Below are 12,193 nucleotides of genomic sequence, written 5' to 3' on the forward strand. Positions count from 1 at the left end.
GAGGGGGGGACAAATTATCAAGGAACTATTATTACCCTACTAGGGTGGTTCATAAAAACCTTTTTTTTAAAAAAATGCCTGCTCCAAAGGTCTTATCTTACTATACTAGGGATTATATAGCTATATATGAAATTTCATGCATATCAGTTATCTGAAGAAGTGTGCATGCACACGAAAGCTCATACCAAGAACAAACTCAGTTGGTCTCTAAGGTGCTACTGGAAAGAATTTTCTATTTTGTTTCGACTATGGCAGACCAACACGGCTACCCACCTGTAACAGTTAATATCTTGACCCTCCTCCACGAAAATAGCTGTTTACTTGGTCATTTTCCTATGTCGTGAAGGCTGAAATTTCAATTCAGTGGAGCAGGGTCAAGATATTAACGGATATGCATGAAATTTCAGATATAGCTACATAATCCCTAGTTTAGTAAAATAAGACCTTTGGGACAGGCATTTGTTTAATTTATTTTTTCAAGAAAAGTTTTTTTATGAACCGCCCTACTGCCCTATCCTCTGCTGGGCTTCCTGGGTCCTGGAAAGTCGGCCTATGTGAAGAAAATGAGACTAGGCCGAGTAGATTAAATAATACAGAGCATAGTGAAATCAGAATAAAGAAAACCTCCCCTTCAGTAGTTTCAAGCACTACTACAGGTTCCACATAATATCTGTATTGCATTGTTTACTGTGACAGCACCTGCACTTTGGAACTCCCCACCTATTGCAACAAAGCACGTGCCTTTGCTAGACTCTTTTCAGGCACCTGCTAAAAGCATTCTTCTTTAGGCAAGCATACCTAGATGCTTAGGAAGTTGAAGTAATTTTAATCTTAATATTTTAGCTTTTGGATGTTTTAAAGTAGGATTGTTAATTTTTCTTGATTTTACTGCTGTGGTGTTTTTGTTTTCGTTTTTGGTAAATCACTTTGCAGGGTTTTTTTTTTTTTTAAAAAAAAATTAACTTTATTAAATAAATAAACAATAAATATAAATAAAATAACACAAGCCAAAGCACAATCCATCCTGTAGATTTAAGTATCTGTCCATAAATGCCTACTTGTTATCAGAGGCCCAGTACCCACATTCCTTTGTAAGAAAATATAAAATAACGTAAAACCATATTTGCAGAGGGGGGGAGTCAAAGGGGGGGGGGGTGACAAGAAATTTTCCACACCGGGTACCATTTTCTGACCTTGCTACGCCTCTGTGCATACACACACAGCAAGGAAGAGATGAAGGGAGATTATGTGCATGAATTATAATCAGTTACCTACAACGGTCTGTGCTTATTCCCAATTAATAATCTTAAGACTGGGCAGTTGATTCCATGGGGAGGATTGAAGAGGATCTTTCAGGGAAACAATTGCACCATAAGTAATTACAGATACAAGCTGACCACTTTCAGTAATTGTCTGTCATGATACTGAAGGAAGAGCATAGGGCTTGAAGAAAGAGCCAGAATGGCAAGAAATTTGTGATCAATGGCAATGATCAAAAGAAAACTACAAAATCCAGACAAGATGTTTTATTTAGCTGCTCGGCTGGCCACACACAATTAATGTGTCAGTGTTTTCATGGAGTTTCCAGTACTCAGAGGACTAAAAGCACTGTATGCTGTTATTTGCCTTCCAACGGTTCAATACGCTTCCCTTTCTAAGGAGAGATCTACTGTACACAAATAACTCACTAGATGGTAAAACTGGTCTTGGAAAGGGGAGACTGAGCCCAGAAACTCTTTTACTACATGATGTGTTATTTGTGTACTCAAGGTGGAAGCTGCTCTCATAAGAACCCAAGAACAGCCTGCTGGATCAGGCCGGTGGCCCATCTAGTGCAACGTTCTGTTCTTGCAATGTGGTCAACCAGATGCCCATGGAAAGTCATCAAACAGAATCTGGGCCCAATAGCATTCTCCCTTCCTGAGGTTTCCAGCATTTTCCTTAAAGTATGCAACATCCTGCATTAGCACAGTGGTATGGGAGATATGTGCAAAGGAACCATATCATAAACTCCCCTCATGGTTACTCTGGAGAAGTTTGCTGGAGTGGTGTTGATCCCTACCATGGCAAAACTCCTCCTATGTTCCAACAGTATCATTTAATATATATATAAATTTAAAAATTGCCCAGTAGCACCTTAGAGACCAATTAAGTTTTGTTCTCGGTATAAGCTTTCGTGTGCATGCACACTTCTTCAGATACACAGAATTTAATGACATTTAATGTCATTTAATGACAGATATCGGCTGGCCCCTTTCTTTTGTTGGGCAGATTAATGGTTAATGGCACAGGAAGGACAGTACTGTAGATAGTTTCTCAATGGGAGATAATGGAAAGGAAATAATTGCTGCTATCCACTCAGAGCATGCCAAAAGATTCAATTTGCAATATATAGGAGGTGCACAAATATTGCTTCACCAGGGAGGTTTAAATAAACTTTTAATCCTGTCTGGCAGTGCTTAATTCATATTTAAATGCACACTGCAACCTCAAAGGAATCCAGACATAACAACACAGACACTGTTTTTGTGAAATGCCAAGGGGCACGATCCCTCACCTCGGCGGCAGGCACTCCCTCTGGTGGGCGGCAGTGGAGCACAATCATCCCTTCAATGGGAACTTCCCTCCCCTGGGGTCTTGCTCAAAGTTCTTGCGCAAATCTGTAAAGAATAACACATTGCAATTAACCATTTTTTTAAAAAAAAACCTTCAAGGGGGATAAACAGGTTAGTCTCTTGCAGCAGATATAGTAAAGCAGGCCAGTCTTTGGGCCATGTTCCATTTTAGAGAACCTATTGAAGACCACCAGAAGCGTGGCTGGCTACATCCCAGGGGTTTCTGCACACACATTTGTTCATCTAGGCAAGCAAGAAATACTGCCACAGTTCAAAAGCCCTCAAGCAGGGCCTCTGAGGAGTGTGGCATGTCCCAGGGAGAGTCTTGGGTGCCACATCCAGAGGCCTAAAGGGCCGCATCCAGACATAGGGTCTGAGGTTCTGTAGCAAAATAAAGGTCAGTGGGATCACTCTCCAAAAGCTGAGCAAAGCCCCAAAGGGTGGGGCCTGCTTTATATACATAGCTGTTATCTGTTAAAGCAATATATATGCATAAACTTCCTACAAACTAAAGTTACAACACAATACTAATTATACCATGTATGAAAAAAACAAATAAAAAATCCTTCCAGTAGCACCTTAGAGACCAACTAAGTTCGTTCTTGGTATGAGCTTTTGTGTGCATGCACACTACTTCAGTTACACTGAAACAGAAGTCACCAGACCCTTATATATAGTGAGAGAATGAGGAGGGGTATTACTCAGAAGGGTGGTGGGAATGGGGGATTGGCTGATGGGTGTGGAAAAGCTGTTGATGACTGTTAATGACTGCAATTAGTCTTAAAGGAAAAAGCAAGGGGTGAGATGGCTAAAGATAGCTTTGTCATGTATAATGAGATAAGAATCCAATGTCTTCGTTCAGACCAGGTCTCTCCATGGTTTTAAGTTTGGTAATGAGTTGCAATTCAGCAACTTCTCCTTCCAGTCTATTTCTGAAATTCCTTTGTATTAAGACAGCTACTTTGAGATCTTGTATAGAATGTCCTGGGAGAAATGTTCTCCTACTGGTTCTCTGTCTTGTGATTCCTGATACCAGATTTATGTCCATTTATCCTTTGGCGTAGGGTTTGGCCTGTTTGTCCAATATAGAGAGCTGAAGGGCACTGTTGGCATTTGATTGCATACACAATGTTAGAAGAAGAGCAATTAAATAGTCCTGAGATGGTATGTTTGATGTTGTTGGGGAGTAATGGTGTTGTCCGGGTTTATGTGGCAGCAAAGTTGGCATCTGGGTTTATTGCAGGCTCTGGTATCAGTGTCCATGTTGAGTCCTGTTGTTGTATTATTGTGGGTGAGGAGTTGTTTAAGACTGGGTGGCGGTCTGTAGGCGATGAAAGGTCTTCCTCCTAGAGCTTCATTACCTATTTATTAGGCAAGGAAACAAAGGACTCTCTCTTGTCAAATGTAGACACTTAAGAATGTTGTTTACAACCTTGGGAGTAAAGCTGCTCCTAGCACAGGATAAGGCACAAGGCCTCTAGCCTGGCTAGTTAGCTGAGCATCATGAGTTCTGTGGCACTTTGAAGGCCAGCACACTGACTACAGTGTGAGTTTTCACAGGCAAGCAGTTATTTCACCAGATGTATAAAGTGGGACAATTTAGATGGTGTGTGCATTTGTACATCTATAAAGAAACAAAATAGAAAAACAGGAATGCACTCATACGCTACCCCTTCTCCAATGAGCTCACAGCAGCATAAAGTGGTACCTCGGGTTAAGCACTTAATTCGTTCTGGAGGTCCATTCTTAACCTGAAACCGTTCTTAGCCTGAGGTACCACTTTAGCCAATGGGGCCTCCTGCTGCCGCCGTCGCACCACCACTGCATGATTTCTGTTCTCATCCTGAAGCAAAGTTCTTAACCCGAGGTACTATTTCTGGGATAGCGGAGTCTGTGACCTGAAGCGTCTGTAACCCGAGGTACTACTGTACAGTGTATGGTTACTCCCACCCCAAAAAACCCCCAACAACCCAGGTTATCCTCACAACATGTTAAGTATGTTAGGCTGTGAGAGACTGGCTGGCCCAGTGTCACCCACTGTGCTTCGTAGCTTAGTGATCATTTGAAGCTGGGTCTCTCTATTTCTAGCCCAACACAAACCACTATGCCACACTGGCTATCCTAAAAGGCTGGAAAACAGCATTGCAAAACACAGAGGAGTGTGGATTTCGGTTAATATATTGGTTAAAGCAGTTCAAGGAGTGTAAAATTGGTAGGGTGATGTTAATGAATGCCTCTCCCATTCCTAAATCCTAAGCACAATTACTGGGGAGCTAGTCTCATTGGACATAGTGGGACTTGGCTTGGAATAAGCATGCTAAGCATATTGCTGCTGTACAGCTCCCATGCCTGGGAACTGACTAAATGCTTTCTCCCCTGCAGAGAGAATGAAATTGTAGGAATTTGCCTCTCTTCATATTGCATTGTGAGGTCTATCAGAGAAATCATCCCACTCATTTATGTATGTTTCTCTCCCACACTCGTTCTCCCCCCACTCTTTAAAAACAACAAGAAGAAGCAGTCTCAGACTTCATGGTGCAGAGAGAGAGAGAGAGAGAGAGAGAGATAGAGATAGAGAGAGAGATTCTGAAAAGAGATTCTGATGACCGCATGAAATATCTACTGGTGGATGCCAACCCCTTGGTTTCATGTGGAGTGGCCATCTACATATTACAGGCCCTGAAACTCAGGACCACCTTTTTGGCCAACTTCCCTTAGCCTTAGTCTTATGTATATTCCCAACATGGACACTGTCGTCACGCCCGCTAGTGCTTTTTATTTTATTTGTTTTATCCTGTACGATTTTACTTCCAATAGTTTTAACTGTATCTGTTGTATTCTTTGCATAATCGTGTCAGTCTACTGCCTGGTCTTTTAATATGTGATGGCCATAGGGCTAATGCAATAAATAAATTGATTGATTGATTCTGAAAACTAATAGAATTTTACTTCAACTGCAAGTTTTTTTAAAAAAAATAATGTTGAATTTTTCTAAAACAACAAACAAACAAACAAACCCACCACATTTTAGAAGTGCATATAGGCAACTGAAATCACTAAGCATCAGGGTCTTAAACCCAGGTTGAAATCCAAAGGGAGCAGAGATGTACTTGTTGAAAGCTAGTGCAGCAGTTCCACCTCATCCAGAAAGTGATGTCTGCCTTCATCCCTACCTGGTGATGCTAGGGCACTGAACCTGAGGCTTTTTGCATGCATGGCAGGTGCTCTACAGCTGAGTCAGTATAATTCCCACCTGCTATCCCCCCCCCCACCGGGAGCATCTAACAAATGTTAGAGAACCTTCCCTTCCCGCTTTTCCCTACACACACACTACATACCCCTATACGATAGAGGAAACCATTAATATATGTAAATAAAGCAACACAGCTTTATTGAGAAAACAGATAAACAATGGAAACAACCAGAGTACTTATTTTACTTATATCAAGGCTACATAAGAGCTCCTTACCAGGGCTTTGTAATTTTTTTTTTGGGGGGGGGGGAACTGCAAAGCCACGCTGGACATGGAGAAAGCAAGTAGCCGTGTCCATGTGGCTTCAGAACTTATACAGCCAGATCGATCCACCAATTAATTTCATGCTCCCTTTTCACACTTCCATGTTGGGGAAGAAAATTCATAGTATATGGTAGGGGGGGGGAGAGAGTCAATAAAAATCCAATTCCGAATAATAGCCCTATGCAGCCCTGCAAAACGGGAGAATTACCAGCTCCTTCAATATAAGGGCAGTTAATTCAATGAAATAAAATAATTTACGCATTCCAAGCAAACCAGCCAATGAAAAATCACTGTCATTTATAAAAATCATGAAGCTGCTGTGTTTACCCAACTGTTCAATTTAAAGTGAGCATCCTTGGGGGGGGGGAGGGAAGTGGAAGAAAAGTAATATCTGAAATGCACAGAAAAAAGGGGATACGCAGAAAGTGGTCCATCTAGGGGCTCACCCCAAAGAAGGGTTTAATCTTCTGAACATGCGTTGAATAATGTGTACACAAATGGACAGATCAATTCCTCTCATCTTGCTGCTGACCCCCCCCCAAAAAAAGTATTTTCTGGAGGGTGGGAAGACTCCTGAATCTAGCAGTGTCGTAACCCCTGAATCTAGCAATGATCCAGAAATGGAGTTGGAGACTACGGGGGACACCAGGTGGGGAGACAGGTCTGGCTCAGAGATGACTGTTGAAGATAGGGAGAGCATTGTGCTTGAGGCTGTCAGGCAGCGGCCCCAGAGGAATCTCTCAGTCCACCAGGGCCCGTAGGGCCAGAAATCAGAACCTCATGGCCACCTTCCCCTGAGGAACCAAATGCTTCCACAGCACATCACCCATCCAGCAGTACAGGAAGTGCACCAGGAAGCAGGCTATGGAACAGAGGAGGAGTGTTTGTCTTCAGGCAGAGGGTTGGCCCTTTAAGGCTCTTCCCTACAAATGGAGGGAAGTTGGAGGAGGTAGTTTGGAGACAGAGACTTAGGGCTCTTCCACACTTCCTTGTGTCTTGTGCCAAGAAAGCACAGGCCAAGCAGTTTTCCACTTGTCCTTTGCTTTCTAGGCAAGGCTCCGACAGATTTTCCCTTTGCCCCACTGCTTTCCCCCAGACAACCTACCCTTTAGCATTAAATCGGAACACACGAGAATCTGCAGAAAACCTGGTTGCTGTTTGTTCTGATTCAGAGCTAAACAGCGGGTTTCCTGGGGGAAAGCAGCAGGGCAAAGGGAATTGTGTATGAGGACTTTAGAGGCTTCAAATTGTTCCCTCGGAGCTGACCAAAGTCCAGGAACTTTTAATCAGCCTTGCCTTCAGCCTTTCTGCGTTCTCTGTGGGATCTGGCTCAAACCAGAACACAAAACCTCTCTAGAACAGATGGGGAGGGAGAGATTGAGGGGTCAAGGTAGAGAGGAAGAGGAGAAGTCTCATTGAACAAATGGAAGTCCTCTCATGCCATGTCTGGCACTTCTAAACATTGTTCATGTGAAAGTATGCATTTCATACACTGGCACATTTTTGTGCTGGGAACTGTAACCCATTATTTGGAGATGTGTATAATCAAAAGGATAATGAGGTTCCAAACTGGAAATTAGGCCAAGAGGTCCAGGATCATGTCAGTTGGCTGCAAGATTCACCGAAATAAAATTCTTTAAGTATCTTGAAATGGGTGTGAGATGAAGTTTCTGTTCTAGCACAGAATCTAACACCTTCTGGCGCCTTCACACAAGCCCAATATCCTCTCAAATTATTTATTTAATGCACTGATTACCTGCTCATCATTGCAAATGCCATCTTAAATCCACATATATTCTGCAAGTACTAAAAGATGTGTCTGGCTTGATCATTGTTACAGGTCAGCAAGGTCTCCTGGTTTCCAAAGCATTCCCCGGGTGATGCTAAGCCTTTTCATGCATTATCGTTTTGGGCGCACCATGTTGGGATGCAGTTCTTCCAAGTCTCCAACTCTCAAGATTAGCCAGGGAGGCATTATGGCTGGTCTTGTTTCTATTCTGAATCTCTGGCAGGTCATTCCCAAATTGGAACTGGAAACTTGACAACATCACTATAGACAAATCTGTTTCAGCTGAATATTAGGGAGGGTGGATCCAAATTTATCTCAAGTTACATGTGAAAGAAGATTTGCATGTTCTATTTAAGCACACTTCGGATGTCCCATATATTCATACATCCAATGAAAGTAGGGGAAGTGGGCTGATAATAAGTGTTGGAAATGTAAGGAAAATGTCGGTATTTTATCATATGTGGTGGGAGTGTAAGAAGGTGAGAATATATTGGGATATGATATATCATGAGTTAAGAAAAATGTTGAAATATAATTTTGTTAAGAAACCTGAAGCTTTTTTATTAGGTATTGTAGGTACGGACATTGAAAAAAAGGACATTAAGCTTTTCCAATACGCAGTGACTGCAGCTAGGATTTTGCTAGCACAAAGGTGGAAACAAGAAGAATTGCCGACGAAGATGAATGGACAGTGAAATTGATGGAATATGCAGAACTGGATAAAATGACGGGAAGAATCCGGGAACAGCGGGACCAGAAATTCATCAAAGACTGGTTAAAATTTATGAATTATTTAAAAGACAATTTACAATTGAATACGCTAATAGGACTTCAAGAAGTTTTGTAGTTAAAGTGTAGAAATATTATTGTAAGTATGGTAGTTAGAGTAAGTAGGAATTTTATGATAATGTAAGCAATAGTTGATTAAAGAAGTATAACATTAAGATATAACTTTGAAAGCCATGTGGAAGGTCTGAGGGAAGTCATGGCTATGTTAGCCAAAACTGGAAAATGTATGAGAATGTATGTTGGATTTGTTTTGTTGTAGTATAGCAAAATAATAAAAACTATTATAAAAAAAGAAAGTGGGAAGTGGGATTGTGTCAGCAAGCACCTTACTCATCCACAACATGCCAACATATGAGCATGTTGTGCACACATAGGCTCATAAGTAAGGCTGTGGACTGTGCTTTTGGCACATGACTGCATGTGTGAGTCTATGCATGTTGTGCATAGACAGCATAGGTGTATAAATAAGCTTACAGTGAGGGTAGAGCATTCTGCTGCAATCCCAGTGTACATATGGATATTTTGACCGTAAGCCTGAGCAAATGTCTGAACTGTATCATCAACTTTATTTTACTTTTAGTGTGTCTTCTCATAGGGAGCCTTGGAGTAATGGACACAACACTTATAAATGAGCTGTGCTTTCCATTCTAGTGTTTGATAGATGCATTAAAAAAACACCATAAAATTATGCAAAAACAGAAGTTGTAGCTATTATACAGCTTTTAACACACTGTGCATTTAAGGAACACACTTTGTGAATTTCATTTAGCGAGAAGCCACACAGTGGGTCTATCATCTGCAGCTTCTCATGCCCTGGAATGGCATTGAAGGTTTGTTACCGTACAGTAAGCTTATTGTGGGGAATTGCAGTCAAATATAATTGAAGCTTCTTTGTTCACTCTCTATCTACCATGTGAAGCTGACCAGGCAACACATCCAGGCTTGACCACTTCAAGCCCATACTGCATGGTCAGAAGTATTTTCTGAATTTTGTAACCCAAGAATTTCTACCTGTGTTTTTCTTCTTGCTGCATGGAATAACACATGAACCTGAAGTTTGGAGTTTGTAAGTAAAGCCATTTAAACTTACTAAAAGTGTGCTCTGTTGGTCTGTTCATTGTGAGTGTGGAACATTTAAAAGATCTAACAGCCTATTTGTAACACTTCACTGTTGCTGCATTTTTTGTGACTTTTAAAGCTCTGCTGTGACTCTTACTGGAGAGTGCATTTAGCCCCCATGCTTGAGATCCAGATGATTCTTTTATTAATTTGCAGGCATGGCTATCTATTTTCCCATACATATCATCATCAGCAACTATGTACTTATCAATCATATGAAATCACCTTTTGTTAACCACAGAGATAGGGGACAAAGCTGTCAAGACATGTGAGTATTCAGCTACAACCGATATATTTTGTACTTGTTACTGTATTTACAGTAACTGCACATGTATTTCCCATACACTTATGAGGGACCCAGGCAAATTTTTAAATCCCAAGCTTTCTCCTTCAAACTAACAGAGTGAGTATCCAATACTCACATGACCCCTAGTTGTGAATACTTGGAAGGGCGACACTGCAACTGGTATACACCCATGCTCACTCCAGCACGTGCCAGGCTTATATTTTGTTCTCAGGAATTGTAAACTAAGCAGAAAACCTAGTAGGGAATAGATTTTACCGCTCACCAGAGAGCTTGAAAACACTTGAATGTCAGAGAAGTGTTATGGTACAATTCTGCCTTTTTTCCTCTGTGTGTACATTCACCACCCATGCTTTCCCTATTCTTGCAGCTTTGTCAGCTGTGCTGACCATCAATGTTTGGACAATGGAGACCGTCAAGTGACCCAATGCCCAACAGGGTCTACAGGGGTGCATCCTCAAACTTCTGTAGCAAAGCTGGACAACACTTACAGGCTATGCGGACCGAAGCTTTCTGCTCTTTGAAGTCCCTAAGTGGCTCCATGCAACACACTGACACCAGTAGTCCTCTGGCCCATGAAAATCTTCTACTTGCTGCCTTGTCACATTGATGTATGCCTCACGAACCTTCAAGCCTGAATGGAAAGATACAGGGAAATTAGCTGATAGAGAATGTCTTACTCAGGCATAACACTAAGGTTAGCCAAACCTTTTCTTTTTAATTAAACAATTCCATTTTTTAATCAAGGCAAAGCTTTAATTACTTTGACAATAATATATGGCTGCTAATTAAATTCCAACAGCCAAGTAGGTCAGAATGCATGAGCTGAAAGCATCCGCCTGCCAAGATGTGATTCCAAACTATGCAATATCTGCCTTTAAAATCTTCTGTTGGCACTTCCACTCTTAATAAATAAAATAAGGTTGGTTGTTCAGCTTTTTTAAAAAAAACAACAACGCAACAATAACACAGCAAGCAAGGCATAAGTCTTCTAATAAGTGCTGGCTGCAATTCTAAGCACAGATTCTTGCTTAAAACAGCAGGGCTTTCTTCACAGGTGAGTGTGTAGTATTTGGGGTGGGTTCAGTTCAGTGTACTTTTTTCATCCATCGGCAGTAACAAAGCACGGCAGCAGAATAATGGCCAGAAATAATAAGACAAGACTGACTGAATGACAGAAAATCAAGAAATATACACAAAGCAACCCCACAGAGAAACAGCAGCCCAATGTCAAATGGTGCTCAGGGGCTGGCATTATTTTCATAATCCATCATCTTCCCATCTTTCCCATCAATATGGCTTGCAAAAGTTAAAAAACAAACAATCACGAAAGCAACAATGGTTAAAATTATACAAAATAGAGTAGCAGCTTATCTATGTGTGTAAATAGATAACACACACTCAGTGTTTACTGTGAATAGTCCTGCTTTGTTCACCCACTCTTTATTGAGCATCTGCCCAATGACATGAGCAAAATATCCCTCTGTCACATTTTCCCTTATTCAGCTCCTCTTGCCGCTGCTCAAAAAAGCACAGAAAGCCTGACTTAGAATTTCAGTGGAACAGCTAGGCAATGTCCCTGGTGCAATATAACCCATGACCCAGCTATTCTCTCAGTATATGCCAGGTCTCTCTAATTTCTAGCAATGGTGAACTTGCCAATTTCAGTTTCTCTCCATTTCTCATTTTGCCATTCATTCTTTCGTTCATTTCAAAACATTTCCACCATAGTGCTATGTTTTTTTTTGTTTTGTTTTTAAGTAAATCCTACTGAAAATTCATCAGCATTTTAGTGCAGGTTTCTCTTATTAGATATGCACTTGTATGCAATTCTGCCTAACAGACACAATTTTACAAAGCAGTTTTGAATATTCTGATGTACCTTTGCATGTTAATATATGCTTTTTAATTGCATACTTCATCTATATTTATGCTTTTTGTATATATTACTTGGCTGGAGAACTGTGTTGCAAAATTCAGAGCATGATGGCTGCGTTCCAGATCATGTATTATTTCTCAACAATATGTGAATTACATGAGTCCACCTTTAAATTCTAAGT

At 41.0% G+C, this 12,193-nt stretch overlaps 1 protein-coding gene across 1 annotated transcript in view; it reads right to left on the reverse strand.

Moving 5' to 3' along the window:
* UNC5D (unc-5 netrin receptor D) overlaps positions 1-12,193 on the reverse strand; it is a 407,047-nt gene that overhangs the window by 176,908 nt on the left and 217,946 nt on the right. The window contains 4 exon segments of the mRNA XM_033171586.1: positions 2,558-2,631; positions 2,634-2,660; positions 10,625-10,642; positions 10,645-10,767. Of these exon segments, the coding sequence (XP_033027477.1) occupies positions 2,558-2,631; positions 2,634-2,660; positions 10,625-10,642; positions 10,645-10,767 (242 nt within the window).

Source organism: Lacerta agilis, chromosome 15, assembly GCF_009819535.1.
Source record: "Lacerta agilis isolate rLacAgi1 chromosome 15, rLacAgi1.pri, whole genome shotgun sequence".
In the NCBI taxonomy this organism is placed as follows: domain Eukaryota; kingdom Metazoa; phylum Chordata; class Lepidosauria; order Squamata; family Lacertidae; genus Lacerta; species Lacerta agilis.